Raw genomic sequence first — 22,391 nt, 5'->3', positions numbered from 1 at the left:
ATCACTACACCACGCAAGCATTTCTCTATCTAAAGCAAGTGAGAGGAGGAAAGCACTCCTGAACCTTCACCCTTGAAACAGAAGAGCAATTTCCATGCAGGTGTGGGAGATGGCGTGCCTTCTTCTCCACACTACTGAAAGCAAAGGCGCACTCTGCTGCCTCACATGCAGTTGTCTCCCCCCGCATTCTAATCTTGCTCTCTTTTTCTGGCAGCTTAAAAAAAACTGGTTCATGGTGAAGGTGACTGGGCAACTGACCTTATGCTGGGGGTCACACTGGAACTGACCCACACACTGGAAAACACTGAGCTGAGCAGTGCACCACGTGGAAGAGCACCCACAGTGGATCAGAGAGTCTTTAAATGAAATATTTTAAGTACCCTGATCCCAGGCGAGGGCCAAAAAAAACAACAACAAGCGCACACAAAGGCCCCAGCCAGGTCGAAACGAAGGAGGGTGGTATCTGGTCAAGACCTGGATGGGAGACCTCCTGAGACACCCCTTCCCCGTGCTTTCCGTTCCAAGATGGAAGGCAGGCAAGGTAAATCTATCCATACTCCCTTCTTTAGGTCACCTGCCAATACCTGGTATATATCTTGCCCAGCAGCATATCTTTCGACATTAGAAATAAATACTACTAGAAGCCCGCTTATACTTATTATTTGACAACTCCTCATCTTTCTAGAGCCTTCGGTTTAGCTAGACTGAATGCTAACCCTTCTATGGTTATGCAGGGCAGAATTTTGAATATACCATACCCAGACAGGACCTGTCCTTGCTCTTCTGGCTCTATTGATTCATTAGATCATGCCCTCTTGGAATGCTGCTTTTATGAGGAGCTCTGATCACATTATATCTCTCCCCTTTTAACATATAAATCTAGTGCCTCTGTGTCTGACATAATGCCTTTTTTATTAAGTGACAGGGATCCCAAGGCTACATTGTCAGTGGCAAGATTTGTTTCGGTCCTTATATCCCTCAAACATTAGATTTACGCTACTCAAGATCAACGGATCAAGGAGCTTCTAAGGAATAAAGGACTATAAGGAGAGCATTTACTTTAGCTCGCTGTTCGGCTTTGCCCTCGGCAATACTGAAAGGGAAATTTAAAAAGATTCCACATTCACAAAGGCTCTGTCTTTGTGGTAGTGGAGAACCGCAAACACTGGACCAGGTCCTTCTTAGTTGCAGTTATTATCATGAGGACCGAGAGAAGATTCTACGCCCTCTTTTGAGAAAGACAACTGGTTATCCTGCAGAGCCAATATCCTCTTTAAGGACGAATTTCCACAGGTAACAAACCCGGTGGCCAAGTTTTGTAAAATAGTATGTAATTTCCGGAAATTTAAACAGAAATGAAAAGATCTTTGTCATTATTGGTTGAATAAATTTATACTCTTTTATTAGTTTTTAATCATTTTAAAGACATTAACATTTTGTACAGTGTTTTAACCAAAAAGTATTAGTTTCATACTATTGCAATGGGTAAGCAATATAATTTTCTGAAATTATATTTTTGGTTCAATGACCATAATAATAAATTGGGTGGGGCTGTGGATCAGTGGTAGAGCATCTGCTTGGTGTGCAAAAAGTCCCAGGTTCAATCCCCGGCATCTCCAGTTAAAGGGACTAGGCAGGTAGGTGATGGGAAAGACCTCTGCCTGAGACCCTGGAGAGCCGCTGCCAGTCTGAGTAGACAATACTGACTTTGATGGACCAAGGATCTGATTCAGTATAAGGCAGCTTCATGTGTTCAAACTGATTGATTGATTATCCATACTCAGTGTAGCTCCGAAGTGGGCATCTAGTATTTGAAGATACTGACTTGCTCAATAAGAGCCTATGATTCACTTGCTCTCTCTCTCTCTCTCTAAGAGAAACTCACAGCCCCAAGATATGCTCTGCCTCTTAATGCGTGTAATTAAAAACTACTTGAGTAGGATACTTCAGAATTACGCATCCCAGGCCATCCGCTAAGTATCTTTCTGTGGCTCATCCTTGTTGCTCTGCTCTCTTTATTGTGTTTATTGTTGACTAGAAATGTTATGGGTTTTAGACATGGTTTTATTGCCAGTTTCACAGCTGGCGACACTGTTAATTGTTCTCTTGTTTTTATTTATCGTTTCAACTAGTGTTGGAATCTGCTCTGAGCAAAAATTGCAAGGAGGGGCTTAAAGAATTCCATCATATAACAAACAGAAGACCTCCCTGCTTCCCCACCCTAGATTTGAATCCCAGCTGTCTTCCTTGATGGATGCAAGCAAATGAAACGGAGTTCACTTCCCCATTCACCTGCCTGGTTCTGAGCCTGTTCTGAGAGCAAGCATTAAAAGCTGGCTACACTCGGTGACAGTCAAGAATGCTTCAAGCCCCCAACGCACATCTGCTGGTGCTTCACATTATACACGTTAACATGTTAGCTTGTGGCAATCAAATTCAGTACAATAATTCCCGTTTGAAACATATTAAGAACCCCGTTTAAAACATCACCTCTGTCATCTGGGCCGCCACCTTTTCTAAAACCAAAACCACCTTTGTCTTGTTTCCGGCCTTCAGCTATGTCCACTCGGAGCGACCGGTCACCCAAAAGCTGTCAAATAGAGGGAATAAAAGAGATCTTGCTGTTTATAATGCCTATTCTAGACAGCTGCTACCATTTCTCGAAACGCACTTTACAGAAATAGGCACACTCACCGCTCCATCGTATGTCAGCGCTTCCTTAAGCGACTCGACCTCATCAAATTCTACGTAACAAAACCCTGTGAGACCAAAAAAAAAAGAGACTTTAAAAAGATTTAAAACTAACTTTCATGTCTGTTGCTGGAAGGCTACGATGCTCACCAGTGAGCCTGGGTCAGCTGCTCTCTCTGGCTAACCTCACTGGATATGAAGAGGAAGAGAGCCATGTGACCACCCTAAATTCCATAGCCAAAAGGATGGGAAAAAAACAGAATACTTGCTCAGGGGACTGATTGTTCAACTGCTGCTGACCCATACTCAATTTACAGAAGAGACTATTTATTTAGATTTTTATCCCGCTCTCAATGCCGGCCAAGGCTGGGCTCAGGGTGGCTAACACATAATACATAAAATGCAATAAAATATACTAAAATCACTATATAAGAGAAAAACAATTTTACCACCCCATATTTAACTTAAAAGGGCAAGTGCTTTGGTGTCTGAGCAGGAACCTACCTCATCTGACATTTCAGGTTTGTTATTATTTGTTACTGTTTTACAAAAGGGGTGCGTGCATAGGTGTTTTCCAGATTTCCCAAAAGCATCACTTGCTCTTTTCGTTCTGATACAGGAAAGCCGGAGTAATTCTAGTCGGTAGAGAAGTCTCAGAGGGCCAGGAAGCTCCTTGCAGTGGCATAAATCAAAGGTGAAATGTTTTTACACGGTTACGGCCGTGTTTCACATGGAAACAGGCACAGATGTTGTTTATTCTTGATATGCCTTTCCCAACCCTGGTTAAGCCATACAAAGTAAGCCAGGGGAGCAACAGCATGATATAAGCTTGTATGCTTCCACCCTTTGAAATGTCTAGAGCAAGCAACACTCCCCAAAAAGGTTAGGCCAGAACCAGCCATCCACACATGTATTTTTCAGCAGAGAGCCTTCATTGGCTCCCAATAACTGAAACAGTGACTCTCAAGATTCGTCCCTAGTAAGCCTTTTGTGTGAAAAGCACCTCAAATTCTTAGACCTGTAACAGACAAAGAAGATCTCTTCAAGACACACAATTGGAACATCAGAAATAAAACATGAAAATGTGTGTACAATGAGGATAAATGATTCAGAGAGCTATCACAAACTAAAGAGAGACTAGCAAGCATATAAATGATTTTAAAGAGGAACAAAATGAGAACCTTGACACTTTTATATCTGGATGTTCCTTTTAAATACCTAAAAATGATTCCCACAAAGCATAGCCAGTTCCTTCCATTTTTCCTCACTGGCTTAAGGCTTGGCTTTCAAGAATCTTCTTTACAGTTCTTCTCGGAATAACTTCCCAATACCCTACCCTGAGCTATGGCTCCCAGCAACACACGCAGGATTCCCGACTTTGTTTAACCCTAACTGCACAGAGCGATACAATGCCTTCCCCCAAGTCTGGGAAACAACGCTCTAGGTGGGATAACACAGGAATTGCCTTTCTGAACCACAGCATCATGCTGCCGTTCAAAATAAACCCTTGAAACAGCCTCAGAGGTACCACTGTGACAGAATGGAACCAGCTTGCTACTGGAGTTTACAGCTTTGTAATCTGTATGTGACTGGTACCCAAGGTATACATGAGGAGGCCACGACAGCACAGTGGGCTTTCCAGATGAATTGGGCTAAGTGATGAACAGACCCCAACCGCTTCATCAACAAATGATCAATAAAAGCCACAGAAGAGACACGCTTTAAAAGTCACCTTCAAAGAGTTTTGGCTTTTTTACTCCACTAACTGCTTACGCTTTACTTACAGCTGGCTGCGTGTTTTTCCCCCCTTGCTTTATTTTATCTTATCTTTATGGGGTACAGAAATGAAAAAGGAAGGAAAAACGTATGGGGGAAATGTAGCATTTAGTTCCATTCTTAGTCCGTGCCCATTACTGCCCACTTTCAAAGTCGCTTTGCAAAGAATTACAGAACATAATTAATAAATCTTATTTCATATATTTTCATTTTGTTTCAGTTTTCGAAGTTCAATTAAATAAGCCAATCAATTATCTTTAATCAGCCACCAAGCGTATGAACTATCTTATGCTTATAAACCATTATACCTTATATCGACATCTAATATCCGCTTACTAGACCCCAGCTCTGCTATTAACCAATATGTAACTTTACAACTCTAATGTCTATCCTCGTCTCCTCTTTTAGGCATATGTGTCAAAGAACAGTTGCCATCTCAGCTTGTATTCATCAACTGGCCTCCTTCGAAGCAAGTTTGTTTGGCATAAAGCATGCAGCTATGTCGAGCCTATTTACAGCATACAATAAATTCTACATGATGCTTGCAAAACAATTATAGCTTTACAATCTTTCCTCAGACTAACTTTTATTTTCCCGTTTGTATTCTCTGGTTGCTGATCTTATAAAGAAAAGTCTTCCTCGATGAAAGCTAGATTTGAGTCCAGCAGCACCTTAGAGACCAACAAGATTTTGGGGGCATAAGCCTTTGAAGAACACAGCTGCCTAGTCAGTTATCAACAGGTACTTGGTTCCTGCATACAAGGCTGTGGTCTTCGTTCACAGGGCACAAGCAGGCAAGGAGCCACTTCTTCTAAGGAGTCACTAGTCAGATGCTCCCTGTGGACAACTGAAGCAGCCATCCCCTCCTCAAAAACTAATGATCAAGAGAAGCCATGGAAGCATTTACCTTTAAATTTGTCTGTCTCTTTGTCTCGGACCAGTCTCACGCTCCTGACACTGAGATCCTTGAAGATGGCATCAATGTCTCCTTGGACTGTGTTGAAGGGAAGGTTTCCGACGTACGCCGTGAAGGGGGGCTCTGTTGGCAGATCTTTCTGTTTGCGTGGGCCAAGGCCAGAACTGCCACGGGACCTGTTGACAAGTACAGGATTACAGCCTCTGCCCTGAGAGCGCTCCCAGCGGGATGGAGCAGCAGCAGTTGGCTTCCGCTCAGAAAACGCCCTTGCAGTGAAGTGCCTTTGGCATTAAGCTGGCATCTGACACTTTATAAAAAGAAGAAGAAAACAGAAGAACATTGGGAGAAACTATTTGTAGTGTAGAAAAAAAAAAGGTCCAAATCAAACTCAGACGCATCCTCTAAGCAGAATGATTTCTCAAGAAACCTACTGCATGGTAAGCAGACTATAGCATGGTGGTTGTACCACACTGTAAACAGATGAGGATGTTTTATATAAACAGCACTTCCTAGAACAGTACAGAAAAAATATGCCTTTGATCCGAGGACTTTAGGATCTACATTTAGACAGAGGAAGGGAAGGGACAACCTTCAGGGTGACTGGAAGTGGCAAAGCCCAGTGGGATAGTACATGCCCCAGAAGGTCGGACCAGAACCAACGAGTTTAAATTAAATCAAAAGCGTTTCCATCTTGACATTAGGAAGAATTTTCTAACAATTAGAACAGTTCCTCAGTGGAACAGGCTTCCTCGGGAGGTGGTAAGGGCTCCTTCCCTGGAGGTTTTTAAGCAGAGACTAGATGGCCATCTGTCAGCAATGCTGATTCTATGACCTTCGGCAGATCATGAGAGGGAGGGCATCTTGGCCATCTTCTGGGCATGAAGTAGAGGTCACTGCGGGTGTGGGGGGGGAGGTAGTTGTGAAATTCCTGCATTGTGCAGGGGGCTGGACTAGCTGACCCTGGTGGTCCCTTCCAACTCTATGATTCTATGCTTTGCATACAGAAGAATCCAGGCTCTATTCCCGGCATCCCGAGTTTAAAGGCTCTCAGGTAGCATGTTTTGAGAAACGAGTTCCCTCTAGCGCTGGCACTGCGGTCACACAATAGCAAATATTCCAGAAGCCGACAACTGTATCACTGGCAGCTTTTCAAGAGTCACTATGATGCATTTGCTAGGAAGCGAGAGATATCAGAGACAAGACTAGCAAAGCTCCCCCTGCTGGTCACTTGTTAAGATTGCAGGCACCTCTGGACAGGAAGAATACAAGGAGTCAGCAGTGGCCACAGCCATGGGGTTAGGCCCGCCCACGACTCCCTCTGAGACCCCTGCAGGAATCAGGGAATACTCTGTCCAGGAAACTAGCTTTATCTTTACCTCTAGCAGGAGCTCTCAACTGCACTCTATTCCTTTCAAGGCACCACTGAAAGCACCTGGCCCGAATACTACCCTGAAGACATCATAACCTTCCTCTGTGTGTGTGTTAAGTGCCATCAAGTCGCTTCCAACTCATGGCGACCCTTCCTCTACACCCTCCCAAACCTGCTTCCCAAAGCCAAGATCATCACCAGACTATTCTTCTGCAACTGCTGTTCCCATACCTCTCCACCCATAATAATTTGCAGACCCACACGGCGAAAAAGTAACTGGTGGACTGTGGGCCAGGAAGCTGCCTACTGCTCTGTAAAGCAGGCCTGGGGCTCGGGTCTAGAAGAAACAGCCTGCTCCTTGCATAGCACCGCTGATTTTTTTGGGGGGGAGAGGGAAGAATGATGTTCACTACAGGCCAGCCCTGGCACTTTGTGATAAAAGCAAGAGACCAAAAAAAGTCACCTTACCTAGAATTATTAATTTTTAAAAAATAATGAATGACAGCCAGTGGGGTTACAGCAGTTAGAGCAACTAGTGTCTGGGAGAACAAGGTTTGAGTTGCCAGTCTGCCACAGAGGTTCACTGGACGACCATGGGCCAGTCACACTCTCTCAGCCTGACCCGTCTCACAGGGTTGTTGCTGTGAGGATAAAACAGAGAAGGGGAGAACAATGTGATAAGCCACTCTAGGTCTCCAGTGGGGGGGGGGGAGCAGGGTACAAACATCTAATAAATTGCAATTTTAAAAAAAAACTTTTTGCAGGCACAACGGTAATTTATCTTTTTTTTAAACTGACAAGTACCAAGCCTACTGATAACCGGAAAAAAATTCAACAACATCTGACCAGTCAATTGACCAAACCTTTTTGGACTGGACAAAAAAAATATTCTCTGCCTAAGATCTTGGAGAACCACTGCCAGGATACCACTGAGCTGAAATGGACTGCTGGTCTATGTGCACAGCCATTTCATATGCCCATGCACATATAACAAGCCAAAGCAGTTCCACACAGCGTCGAAAATATGATCAACGCCTAGAAGCCATCAACGGGTGTCAAGGAAATGAAGTATTACATTTACAAAGTATTACATTTTAAAAAGTATTCCTGTGTTTTTAGGTCTACGCTCCTGCCACTATCTAATATGAGGCCAGTTATGCAGCGTTTACTGGATGCAATGCTTTGTACATGGAAGCGTGCAAAGGATTATGCCTGTGCAAATCCCAGACATATCAACACAAGGTCTGCAGGACTATAGTCTGGAAAAACACATCTTAAAGCTCTCCCATTAGGGCATACACCAATTAGCTGCAAGCATTTTTATGCAAATTTTCACTGTCAAGTCATTGCTACAACTGGGGATCCTATGCTATCTCAACACACACATTTTGAAATATCACCCCTTCCCTGAATAGTCAATGCAGGCTCCTTGTATTATTAGGAATCTGCAGCCGGACGGTTTATATGCCAATGATGCAATGGGATGGCTGTCTCCCAGAGGCTGGAACTCTGCCACTGCTCAGGCAACATCAGAAACCCAAAATAGCATGCTAAGAGCCATAAGACACCTTTCTGCTAGCCTCTCAGGTCCAACAAGGGTCTATATGCATTCACTGTCCTTCTCATCGCAGTTATATGCTGGGAGATGGCAGAGTGCTCCTGAAGCACTACAGTTCATGCGCCAAGTGGCAAGGACATGCAAAAGCATTCCTGGTGACTGTTCCACAGTTAAGGGACATCCTTCCTTTGGAATTTTTACCAGGACAAATCTAAGGGCACAAGTCAATTTATAGTAAGACTGAACTTTTGATATATATTTTTTACTGTGGGGAATAACAGAATCAGCATGTGTTTTTGTTTTTACACTGGTGAGAGTCAGTGTGGTGTATCAAATAGTGGCCTGCGTCCAGTCAGGCAGCTGAGAAAACTTAAGGGTCCATGAGATCTCTTAAGAAGGGGGGTTCTCCACCAAATCCTGCTCCAACCTCCTGAGCCCCCTGACATCTTGTTCCTGGAGATAAGCAGATCCTCAGGAACAACTCAGTGAGGGTCTGCAGGGTGTGTGAGTGGGGGGGGGAGTTGTTGGAAATTGATGTCCCCTCTTAAGAAAACGTAAAGGTCATGGTTTTTTAACTGCATGGTTGGATAGAGGCCAGTGTTTACACTTCCAAAATCCAATCCAGATTAATATTGTCTATGCAGCAAGCTGGGCAAACATGGGCCTGTGTGCCAGGATTGCTGCGAGGCTAAAATACTACTCTTACATTCTTTGGAAGACAAATACCATGTACCAGTGTTGAGTACTTTGTTTACATCCATCCTGGGCATGCAGGAAAGGATAGATTACAAAGATTAGTAAAGAAACAGGGCCACAGCTCTGTCAGGTACTTTCTCTTAAAACAGCACAGTACATTTTCTAGGGATTGGAGGGGGGGGGAGAAACTCCAGGTCCCCTCCCTCTACAAGCGTATAGCACATTCTCTTGACTCAAGCTTTTTCACCAAGACCGGCTCCAAAAATAAAAGGAGAGAGGAAGTAGCAACAAATTCTCCAAGCATGTAGTCAGAAGTCCCAGTAGAGAGCAGGACGCTGACAACTGTAGTAAGTTGCATAAGGCTTAGCAAGTAGTATTTGTTTGGAACCATCGACTATGCTATCACAGAATAAGGTTCTCTCAATTAAAAATTAAATTAGGAACATGGCGCAGAGTGGTAAGCTGTAGTACTGCAGTTCAAGCTCTGCTCACGACCTGAGTTCGATCCCGACGGAAGTTGGTGTCATCCCAGCTCAAGGTTGACTCAGCCTTCCAAGGTCGGTAAAAGGAGTACCCAGCTTGCTGGGGGTAAAGGGAAGATGACTGGGGAAGGCACTGGCAAACCACCCCGTAAACAAAGTGTGCCTAGGAAACGTCAGGATGTGACGTAACCCCATGGGTCAGGAATGACCTGGGGCTTGCACAGGGGACCTTCACCTTTATCTTAGTGTTTAGTGAGACATACTAGGATGGAAGAAAAAAACTAGAATCAACCCCCAAAAAGTGTAGTTTTGTTGACATTCACAGAGGTAAACTCTAAAATACTCAACCCAGTTGGAAAGATAGGCTGCAAAATGAGGGTGGTTTCCTCCCAGCATCCCCATCAACAGTGACACACAACTGGGATAAAAGATTGTGATTTGGCAAGAGCCACTCAAAAGAGAATACTGCTTAGCAGAAGTAAGTGTGGATCTTCCTTGGGCAGGAAAGCACAGAGCTTCCTACAATATTATTTTAATACATACTGGCATATACACACCTTCCTATCTCTAACCTGCCACTTACCTGTACAAGGAATCATTCACACAAGTCCTTTGGGGACAGAAACAGGCCCTTCTTTTATCATAAGCATGTAATTAAGTAACAATTTTAATTTATTCTTTGGCCACAAGCCATAAATATCACACATGAACTCAGGAAAAATAAAATGCTTTACATAGACATGTACCCTGGAGGTAAGCATAGTGCATAACCAAGCCTCACTTACCTATAAGATTTGCTGTCAAAATATGATCGACAGCTTAATAATACACAGTATGCTTTTGTTACAGGCAGCAAATACACGGATTGTATTCCAAGCCCTGACTGAAGCCTTGCAAACTTAAGCCAGTAATTTTTAAACTGTGTTGCAGGGAACTGTGAAGTTTCTCGAGTTTCTTCCATGGGATAGTTAATAACTGTAGACAACTTATCACATTTTTATCCTGCCCCTCCCTGCAAGGATTTGAGGGTGACGTGCATGATTTACCTCTCCTCCATCTTATCCTAGCCTGAAGTCCTCCAGTGAGCTTCACGGTTGAATGGAGATTTGAACCTGGAACTCCCAAATTCTTGCCTGACACTCTGACCATTACACCACAATACCAACTGTGAATGACTGTTAAGACTTTATCAATCTTTCCTTGCTATGTGCAGCCACGAGAAAGGAGTATGCATGTTCCAAAGTTTGCAGAATGGCTGATTTTAAGGCTTACCATTTATCCATGAGGCCCAGCACAAACCAAGAATGCACTCCACAATGGATTCAAGAATCCATGAGAGGTGTGACAGAGTTCTACACATAAGCATCTCTTGAAAACAAGATGGTTTTAATCCACTGAAAGAAGGGATGGTTTACAAGCATCCAGTGCACAGGTAAAACGTATTTAAGCAGTGGTACTCACCCTCAACTCATAAAGAACCACACTTGCCATTAAGAGCCACAGCTCCATCCGTGGCACGAGGCCCACACCTCAGGGAGGCTCACAGTTACCTGTTCCTCTGGCAGCTGTTTCAAGGTGGGAAACACCTGGCAATGACCTTGCCCACTTTCCTAAAATATGGGGCAGGTGCCCCACGAGGAACAGTGCTTGGAAGAGCCACAAGGCAGTGTACTAGACAGCCCAAGCCACTGAGTATAAGTGTAGTAAGGGGATCATTCACTCTGCTTCTCTACCCTTCTTAATATCCTTTAACCCAGAGTTTTGAACCTGTGGGTCAGGACCCAAAAGTGGGTTGTGGGACAGCCCACTCCTACACTTTGCATCATCCTTTCTCTCCTTGTCAACATCTCAAATTCTTGCCTTCCACCTTCCCTTGTGACAATGGGGCGGGGGGGGGAGAATGTGTCTGGTAACTAGTAACTTTATGGTAGTCGCTAGGAGGGTGAAATAGAATGCCACTTGCTTGGGGCAGGTTCACCCTTTGTGTGATGTTTGAGGGTTTCTCAACAACATCTGGTTGGCCATTGTAGAAAATGTAATGCTGGACTAGATGAGGCACAAGGTCATAGTTCACCTAGGGCACCAAAAAACCTGGGGCTGGTTCTGAATGGGTCACTTGTCCTTGTGGGTCACCATACCAATAAGGTTAGGAACCCTGCTTCAGCTACATCTGCTGTACATGTAACTGGGATGGTTAGAACGGGGAAAGAGAAAGTGTCCCTCACCATTTCAGAGCATGGAATGTTCAACACAATAGGTTTAATGACTGTGAATACAGATCTGAGGGGCGACAATCACTATTAACGCAAAATGATTAGGTCTACATGGCGTTAAGCTTATCAACTCACCCAACTCACCCTTAAACTAAGTGCATAAATCTACTCCCTCATCCTTGAAGGTATTTGGAATGATAAAGTATCCCAGCCAGCTGGCTCTGTCAATTGGAGCTCATCATCGAGATGTTGACAGGCAGTTAACACATCACACATGCTGCCAGCCACATCCAGGCAATTTTCTATGCTTAGAACATATTGATAACACAAAATGCTTTCTACATGGCTGCCACTTTCCCAGGACAATTTTTCTGCAACCAGTGCGAGAGATTGTCTAACAACCAAATTATGGATTTGATCACAAAACATTTACTGGTTCCCTCATAGATTCTGCTAGTGCAGCTATCATTTAGACCAATGGTTCCCAAACTTTTCGGGCTACTGCCCCCTTAGTTCCACAAACTCTGCCCCAGCACCCCCTACTCTATCTAACAACACAGTTGAAGTGGCCCACCTCTAGTGCCCCCCTAGGTAATCCCACCGCCCCCCAGGGGTTGGTACTGCCCACTTTGGGAACCACTGATTTAGACGAACAGTATCACATTGATAGGTTATTACATAAACATCAAAAGAAATAGATTTAAGGAACAAAGCAGGACCACAGGAGAGGAGGGGAAGAGAAGTAAATTCTGAAGCAGAATGTGAACACCCTAACAAAATGCTTGGCACGTTCCATTAATTCCATCCTTTGGAATAATCTCAGTTGTTACATCTTCAACTGCAACATGCCTGAGCGGCCCAGAAAAATCACCCATATGCCTCCAATGCCAACAGACCAAATCCAAGCAATCCTTAACGTGCTTCAGCACTTCCATGAAAGCTAGCAAGGAAGGAGCCCAGAAATGCAGAAGATAACCAGGCATTGCTATTGGGAACATCTGAGTAGAAAGGCATAGCTTGCGTTAAAATACTATTGCACTGATGAAGTTTCAGGCTTATCTTTTGCTCAATCTGGAATAAAGGACAAAGAAGTAAACATAAAAGATGAAGGTTCTAAGTGTGTAATAGCATGATATGAGAGACTGATAGTGTCCAATCATGGACTGTGCTTCTGACAGTCTCATCCACACAGACTTTGAATTTCACACTTTGGAGGTTGCCAATACAACGGAGTAGAAAGTCATTCCGTTTTTTCTTGAAGTAGAAACATAAAACTGGTTTTGCCATCTCCTAGTTTTTGCTGGAGCAAGAAGAAAGGATTGTGCTGTATAAATTCAGCAAGTCAAATCAAGAAAAACAGCACAAAGCTCGTAACTTACAAAAAGTGCAATACTGTAATATGAATATCTACAAACTATTACAAAGCCACCAATTAGATTACGAGTAACAAACTGTACCGATTAATACATGGCAACAAAATATATCACGAAGGAATTCTAAAGGTTACAATCACCTAACAATATGAACATGAAAAAGTAGAAATGGATGATCAACACCAAAAAAGTTTCATATTAGACCCGTTGGTTCAAGCTTAAAATTAAGGATCAATCTAAGGATCTCAACTAAGGGTCAATCTAAGGATCCTTAGATTGATCCTTAATTTGAAGTTTGAACCCACGGGTCTAATATGAAACAGCACTGACTGAAAATTAAATAACTAAACATTAGGCTGATGAAGCCCTTCCACGAAACGTGATAATATCTAGATTTCACGTTCCCCTGGATCTGTTTATCTGTAGCCGGTTTTTCATATTGCCAATATGATTGTTTTTGTGCTAACAATGTTCCATTTTGCAGTTTACTCAGTGAAAACAAGCCAGAGTTCACGTATACTGCGCATGACCAACTTTTGAAGCCGACCTGCCCGCTTTACTTCAGTTTTCGACACTGCGCATGATCCAACTGCACAGAAGCAGATTCTGCTGTCTCATCCTCGCCCTTAACTCAGTTTCACTGTTTGTGAATTTTCCTGAAGGAAAGTATTTGAACTTTTTTGGTGTTGATCATCCATTTCTACTTTTTCATGTTCATATTGTTAGGTGATTGTAACCTTTAGAATTCCTTCGTGATATATTTTGTTGCCATGTATCAATTGGTACAGTTTGTTACTCGTAATCTAATTGGTGTCTTTGTAATAGTTTGTAGTTATTCATATTTCAGTATTGCACTTTTTGTAAGTTATGAGCCTTGAGCTGTTTTTCTTTATTTGACTTGATCTCCTAGTTTTTGGCATCAAGTTCTACTCCCATTTGTGCTCAAGACTATCTACTGCACGTTGGTCATGCACTCTGCAGATAAAATGCCACCAGTATTACAAACTCCTTATTTGCACACTATGTTTCCAAGTGCACGACAAATTACATCTTATCAAGCACCAAAGCAAACTGCTCAGGTAAGATGACTCATGCACAAAAGTTGCAAGTTTCAGTCTTGGTCTGTCTCCTCCTTTTCATCCCATAAACTGGCTGTTAATACAGACAGCAGAGTAGTGGCTCTTCTTCAGGGAACTAGACTGCAGAAACGTCTGGCTCATACGTTCAAGATGAGCAACCATGAATCATTAACTTGGTTTTGTAAAGACATAAGGAGAAATGCAGCATTCTGAACACTTTAGACCAGTCATTCAATTAATTTGACTGGGGGAGGGGTCAGCATCACCACATGGCCAAGTGCCCGGGTAAGATGGCACCCCTTGCTCCCAATGGCTAATAACAGACCAATCCCAACCACTATGTTCATGGTGACATTGTATATACATGTACCTTAAGGACATGCTAGCCAGGATGAGACCAGGTACCCACTGGAGATGTCATAAGAGCACTGGGAGGAGAAGTAGAAGCAGAGGTCACACTATCCAATGTGATTAAAACAGCACCGATTTTTGCAGATGCCTGCCAGTGGAATAGACGCATCTGCCACAATTCCATGTGAAACAAATGCTTTCATTTAAACAGCAACAGTTAACAGAGTAGTCATCACTACAGCATGAGAGCAGCAGATAGTCTTGAAGGTATATGCCTGTGAACGAGAACCAAAATTCTTAGGCATCATTCCTATGTAACCATTCACAGGCTCCAATTTTGCTTGGGCAAGTTAGCGGCCCTGATTCGAGGCCTGACATTACTCAGATGCCTGACAATAATGTCTGAAATATGCTTGTAATCCCTTGGAGAGACTGCCTGTGTAACACAGGGGAGCTGGAAACCACTGAGCATGTATTTTTTAGGTGTCCCCTCTACAAGTCAGCCCACTTCAATATTATTGACCCTTTGATTAGGAAAATGGGCTCTGGTGATGAGGGTGAATGGACCAAAAGGTTTCTGCTGGGAGACAGCTCACCAATCACCACCTAGGTTGCAAAATATTGTGCGGTAGCAATGAAGCTACGTCGCCTTAATGTACATCCTTAATGTGTGGAAATGTAAAATTGGGTGATTCCTAATTTTGTTGGCCTTGGTTGGAAACATCTACTCTGTGTGGTCAGTTTCTGTTTTACCTGGCATACTAGCCGCTAATAAAATTTATTATGCTTGTAATCCCCAACCTATAATTGGGGCCCGCATTAGGCAACAACGAATCATGATTGAATTCTGGCATGAGGGCGAGAAGGGTAAACAACGAACTATGGTGTGGTGCAAACACAGAAATGATGAACCAGCCACATGGAAGAGGGTGGTGAGGGAGAGAAGCACACACATGAGCCCAAGGATAAACCAGGCTTGTTCCTGTCACCTGCAACGACAAACAGTGAAGCCTATGTAAAATGTTTGTACCATCTAGCACAACTACTGAGCCATAAACTCAGCAAAAAGGAAGAAAGAAGAAGTGGAACACCAATCTTAGCTCAAAACAATTCTCTGGGAGGAAAACTCATCTGTAAATGTTGCAGGAATTTATAAAATTAAAAAATTTTTTTGCAAAAGATCTGAGACTAGATCTTGTCCAACACCCACACAATTTGCCCAAAAAGTAATAAATTTTTTTGCCATAGATTATTTGCAGCTCACAAAGGAAGATAACACCTTTGCTTTGTAATTATAGAAAAGCTGCACTTGCAGATTGTTTCACTTCAATTCACAGAGGGTAACTGAAAGCAAAATGGGGAGGGGGAAAATCAAGGAACAATGAAGCAATTAGAAATTAATAGCATGGTACAGTAGCCATCAAGATGCACAGTTTTGGCATCTCTGGAAAGGTTTAAATAATTGAGCACCACTCTTTCAGGCTTGACCTCCACTGTTATTAAAACTTAAAAGTCAGGCCATGCAACCTTCAAATAATCCATGCAATTTCAGTAATCTACAAAAGGGCTACTGAGGTCAACAGTTAGGAAGAAGCTAGTTACTGGATGAGATCTCCAAGGGTTTTCATCATACTACTGTGACCAGGAGCTTCTAAATGAAAACAGCATAAACACATTAAGACCACAATACCATGTCTATAATACAGCTTTCTCCATCCTATGAAGTGCCCCTAGTTTTACATGTACTTCTACCACCTATAGTACTGGTTTGAAGAAAACAGTGTTGCACTTACCTGTTGTTTATCGAGTGGTCTTCTATGCAGGCACACATGTGGGACTGCACAGAAGCCACGAAGATTAACCATGATATCAAAAGGAAGCTTCAATACATAAGTTACCCCAGCCAGGTAACTCCAACAATCAAAGGGTCAGGTATGGCTCCCTCCCCACACCTTCACACCATGTGACCCAAAGCCTTCTTCCAACCCTCAAGGATGCCCCTTTGACCATCACTAGCCTTATCTTTACCTCTAGCAGGTGCTCTCAACTGCACTTTCAAGGCACCACTGAAAGGACCTGGCCTGAATACTACCCTGAAGAGATCATGACCTTCCTCTACAACCCCCAAACCTGCTTCCCAAACCCAAGATCATCATCAGACTATTCTTCTGTAACTGCTGTTGCCATACCTCCCCACCCATAATAATTTGCATTCCCACAGGGCAAAAAAAGTAACTGGTAGACTGTGGGATATAGTACTGTGTATAGTTCGGACTGGGCTATGCAATTTCTTCATCACATAACGTGTCATGCTAAAGTTTATGCTTTGTTCCAGCTCTGTGCAGATTTCTGCTTGGCTCCAGATTTCGGGAATCCAAACCTTATTGCTTTGTTTATTGGATGTCCTATTCTATTGATTTATTGACTTCCACTGTGTAATCTGCCTTGAGACTGAGAAAAGCAGACTTTAAATAATGTAAACAAATAAATAAGCCCATCAACACAAGCACAAAAACCAACTTCAACTTCCTTCCCTTTTAATTTTCCACTATTGCCTTTGAAGGAGATAACAATAAACTATCCAGGAACTATTGTCGAAGGCTTTCACGGTCAAGAACCAATATCCAGGAACTCTTCGTCATGAATCAGTACAGTTTATTGGAACAGTCCATGACCAGTAAAATATCCATCATCATGAATCAAAGACCCATCCACGCCCAAGAGCTCCATTCCCTCAGTTCTCAGGGTTCATGCCCATCCCACCACATGCCCCATATTCCTATCCAGAAGCAACACTCCTACGTCTGCTAGAAAAAATATTTTTATTTCTTCTGCTCCCTTGACCTCTCTTAGCCATACCACATACCTCATTTTTAAAAAACATTTGGCATTTTTACTGCCCATCTCAAGTACATGAAATGTTGGCATATCCGTAGTATTCACCTGCACATAAACTAAGTAGGCATGTACAACTGTTCTTGCCTACGTTCATCCCTTGACATTTTTCCCTCCATCACTTATTTCCTCTGCTCTGCTATCAAAATTACTGGTCAACTCATCAGGACAGGAATTTAGCTTTTACATCTAACATACCTGGTGATTAGTGTTTACATACACAAAGGGCAAGTTAGGTGCTGCAAAAAAAGTTTTAATAGTGCAATTCCATGCAGTCTAAGCATTGGGCTCCAATGGAAAAACTCTACATAGAACTGCATCGTAGGTCAGCCCATGAGGGTTTTCAGCAACTAATGCAACCATTTTGTGCAACTTGTTAATCTGAGCTTCCATAAGGAAAATATCTTATTTCAGAAACACCAACAATTCTTGATGATAGATCACGATGGGTAGCATTGTTAGTCTGTCAATAGCAGTAGAAAAGAGCAAGAGCCCAGTAGCACCTTAAAGACTAACAAAATTTCTGGCAGGGTATGAACTTTTGTGAGCTACAGCTCACTTTTTGCTCTTTTCTAATTCTTTATGAGAATGCCTTGTGAGCCCAAACTACATCAGCATAAATATTGACTTTCCTGGAGCTACAATTTAGACTCTCTCCTCTGTCATAAATTTACTAGGCTGCCTTTGGTGAGCTGTTCTGCCATCTGCCTTGTAACTCCCCAAGCAATACTATATAATGCTTATCTGGTTGTTTACTGTTTCCATTTATATGCCACTTTTTAGCTGCAATAGTTCCCAAAGTGCATACAACAAAATTAGACTCAAAGTCTTCATTATTCTACAATTATAGCAAATGCTCATCAAGTTAATGGCACATTGACTAAGGGGGAGAAAAGAGCAGCAAAAACTGATGTACAGGAAACTTAAAATGTTTATTATTTTAAAATATGCCAGCTTTCTATCATGTCAGGTTAGAAGCACAAGCCCATTTTGAACCCATTATCCCATAAGCTTTAGTGACCCTACTGATCCCCCTTCCATTCCACTCATCCAATTTTAACAAACATAAAAATAGCCAGCCAAGAAAGCAGAATACAAAATAATGACCTGGATGAAAAAAAGGGGAGGCTAGGTAGACAGGGCAGGGCTCGTAAACTCAACCAAAACATTTCAGGCTGGCTCTATGAATGAAACTATTGCCTAATAGTAAATGGTGTATTTATGCAAGAAAAACACCAAATTAAAAAAGAGCAAGGTGGAAAGGTTAATTCCTTTTTAGCGTCTACGTCCATTCCTGCTTGCGTAGCAGAGGGAAGAAGGCCGACAAGAAAACCTGTTCAGCTCCCACCAAAATTTAGTTCTCCTGCCCCAACTGGTTACCTTTCTCTTATTATTAATCCCTAATCCTGACGTTGCTGGTTACTCATTTCCCATATAATGTTCATCCATCCCTATTTATCAACTCAATATTGCTAAAAGTTTATTGTTTGTTGCTGAAGGCCATCACAACGTCATATCATATATCAACTCTTATTTCACCTCCTTCCCTTGCTCAACCCCATATTCTGGGTGCATCCCTTCACCCAGCCATATCAATCTGCAGGTTCTTTCCCCTGACTTATAGTGTTACTTGGGCTTTTAGTTACAATCCCCCGCCCAATGTGTGAAAGACTTCTGAACTAGACACAAATGTATAGCTCTCCCTCACATAACTTCCCTTTGCTTTTTAACCTCTTTTGCCTGACACGACTTAAAAACAACACCTTCCTTGAGAAAGTAGCAAATTCCAGATTTTCCTCCCTGTTTAACATTACTTGATAGGGGCGTGGCACAGTGATAGAGTACCTGCTTGGCATGCAGAAAGTCCCCGATTCAAACACCAACCTCTCCAGTTAAAAGGGTCAGGTAGCAAGTGATGTCAAAGGCCTGAAACCCCGTCAGGTTGCTGCATTTCGGAGTAGACAACAGTGACCTTGATAGACCAACGGTCTCAGAATAAGGCAGCTTCATGCATCCATCCCAATCCCCCCTCCCTTCATAAAACCAGATCTACATCCCGATCCTGCGCCAACCCCCCCTTCTCTGTAGGCCTGCGCCCAAAAAAAACCCCACCCTTCTCTGTAGGCTTTACTTAACCTCTACACGCACATTCTACATGCACACATTCAATCCTTCCCTTTTCCTCCGGATCAACGAGCGCAATAGAGAGCCTGATCCACCCTTCACCCACCCTCAGATTCTGTTTCCACCACGCGCCGATTTACACCCTCAGAGCCAGACAAACCCTCTTTTATCAGCCCATACGCACCTTTGCTTTTGGATCCTTTCCTTCCCAATGAAAAGCAACTTGCACCCCCCCCTCAATATTAACCCCACCCCGATATACGCCCCCTTCCCAAACAAAAGCAAAAAATTGGAACCCACGTTCTTTTACCAAGTCTTCCACCTCGCCACCTCCCCTTTCCAGAGCCAGACAAACCCTCTTATCAGCCCATACGCACCTGTGCTTTTGGATCCTTTCCTTCCCAATGAAAAGCAACTTGCACCCCCCCTCAATATTAACCCCACCCCGATATACGCCCCCTTCCCAAACAAAAGCAAAAAAAATGGAACCCACGTCCTTTTACCAAGTCTTCCACCTCCCCTTTCCAAAGCCAGACAAACCCTCTTATCAGCCCATACGCACCTGTGCTTTTGGATCCTTTCCTTCCCAACGAAAAGTAACTTGCACCCCCCCAATATTAACCCCCCCGATATACGCCCCCTTCCCAAACAAAAGCAAAAAAATTGGAACCCACGTCCTTTTACCAAGTCTTCCACCTCCCCTTTCACAGACCCAACTGCTACGGGGCTGGGGGCGGCGAGTAGGAAGTCCCCCCCCCCACCCAGCCCCTACCTAAAACCCAGACCGTCCTCCCTCTTCCGCCTTGCAGCTTGCTTTGTATCCCAGCCCCGACATAGAAGCGCAGGCCCTGCTGCGAACCCCTCCCCCCCCCCACCCGGGCCTCACTGACCCCGATTCCCTTTTGCCCCCCCCCGCATCATAATCTCCCTCCCCGCGTAGCGGCGCCCCTTCCCCGACCAGGCCCCGAGGCGGCCCTTCGCGCTGCCTGGAGCGGCCCGCCAACCCGCCTGGCGCTCTCCCTTCCCCGCCCCCTCACCCGCGGCCGCCGCCGAAGCTGCTGTAGGCCCGGTCGTCATAAGCGTCGAAATCCGCCATCGCTGCTGTTGCGCCTGCCGCCGCCGCCTCAGCCTCCCCCGAGCGCGAGCGAGAGCCGCAGGACCCCGCGCCGCTTATATAGCGGGCCTAAAGGAGCGGTCGTCCGCGGCGCTGCCTGACGCCAAGGCGCGCTCTGCGCTTGCGCGGTGCGGGGTTGGCTTCGGGGGTGCCTGACAGGAGGGGAGGGAATGGGAGGGGATAAACAGGCGGAAATAAACCCTTCGGTCTCTCCAGTCAGGATTCAAAGGCAGGGAAGCACGTGCTTCGCAGGGGCTGCGGCTTGCTCCTAGTTTATAGCCCCAGTTTGGAAGGGGGGGGGGAAAGGAGGAGCAGTCCAGCCTTCCATTCTATGGGGAGGACCCACCGAGCACATGTCTTTGCATTTGAACAGTTAGACTTGGGTTCAGTAGCACCTCCTTCAGTACACCAATGAGAATTTTTTTTATAACCTTTTATTATTGTTTTTTATATTACAGTGGTTTCCATCATTCATTAAGATGATTATATGAAATAAACAATATTTATCTAGTCTATATAACTAATTAATTCATATATTTACGTCGACTTCCCCTCTCTCCTCCTCTATCTTTTTAATAACTTTATTGTCACCTTTGCATTTAGTTTCTAATACAATACTTCATATATAAATCGGAACAATTCTTAAAATCTAAATCATTAATCTTAATAGTATTTCTACCTTAATCAGTTGAATTAGAACAAAACATAACCTTCAGTACTTCCCAATTTAAATTCATTTTGACTATTGTCCATGCCTCCCATTCTCCCACAAATTCTGTATTCTCCTTGTGATTTACTAATGCCGTAAGTTTAGCCATTTCTGCTAGTTCCAGCATTTTATTTATCCAGTCCATCTTATCCGGTATCTCTGAAAGTTTCCATTTTGCTGCATGACCAACAAGAATTTCAGAGTATAAGCTTGCGAGAATCAAAGGTCCCTTCGTCAGACAGTCAGCTTTGACTCTCGCAAGCTTATATCCTGAAACTTGCTGGTCTCTTAGGTGCTACTGGACTCAAGTCTATACGTCTTTGCATGTGCACAAGTTCTCTGGTTCATTCTCTGCCAGCTCCAGTTTGTTCCCTCCCCGCCCCCCATTATTATTAACTAAAGGATGTCAGAAAACAACACCGGCAAACAAAACATAAAGAAGGGCCTGGAATTTGGAAAGCACATGACCAGACCTCAGTTACATAATTTTTATCTCACAATGTCTTACTCTCAGAATTCTAAAGACTCTCTTGTGGTGACTTCTAATACACAAAAAGAAAATATTAATATATCTATACTGATCTCCACAGGGATATATTGTGCATATACAACAATGTATATACATGTGTGTATGTACAAACTATATAGTGTACTATAGCTACACACTCCACATGATTTTATAGATACATTATTTAATCAAGAAAGTAACCATTTGTTTTTTTGAAAACTCAATATTAAGTTTTTGAAAAAAAGTTTTCACTCAATGAAGCCACATCCCTCAGTTTGCAAGAGCTGAGCAGTTAACGACAGGACATTTTGGAGGTCATTCATTCACAGGGTCACCGTAAGTTGGAAGTGACCTGACAGAACTTAACACACACACAAATGTAGATACTCATTCCATTCCCTTCCACTATGCTGCTTGTTTGCGTAACTCATTATTGAACTCTCATGCCTGTTATAATATCAGTGCAGACATGCAGTTTTCTGATTCTTGTAGGTTATCCGGGCTATGTAACCGTGGTCTCGGTATTTTACCAAGACC

At 43.4% G+C, this 22,391-nt stretch overlaps 1 protein-coding gene across 1 annotated transcript in view; it reads right to left on the bottom strand.

Annotated features, from left to right (window-relative positions):
• EIF4H (eukaryotic translation initiation factor 4H) overlaps positions 1–20,676 on the bottom strand; it is a 32,697-nt gene extending 12,021 nt beyond the window's left edge. Inside the window, exons 1-4 of the mRNA XM_056864992.1 lie at positions 20,561–20,676; positions 5,375–5,559; positions 2,695–2,759; positions 2,491–2,590 (exon numbers count right to left, since the gene is read on the bottom strand). Coding sequence (XP_056720970.1) covers positions 2,491–2,590; positions 2,695–2,759; positions 5,375–5,559; positions 20,561–20,619 — 409 coding nt within the window. The 5' untranslated portion in view covers positions 20,620–20,676. The remainder of the gene's footprint in view (positions 1–2,490; positions 2,591–2,694; positions 2,760–5,374; positions 5,560–20,560) is intronic.
• Positions 20,677–22,391: the final 1,715 nt, after the last annotated feature.

This window comes from Euleptes europaea, chromosome 19, assembly GCF_029931775.1.
Source record: "Euleptes europaea isolate rEulEur1 chromosome 19, rEulEur1.hap1, whole genome shotgun sequence".
Lineage (NCBI taxonomy): Eukaryota > Metazoa > Chordata > Lepidosauria > Squamata > Sphaerodactylidae > Euleptes > Euleptes europaea.
This window is presented reverse-complemented; position numbering and strand designations above follow the sequence as displayed.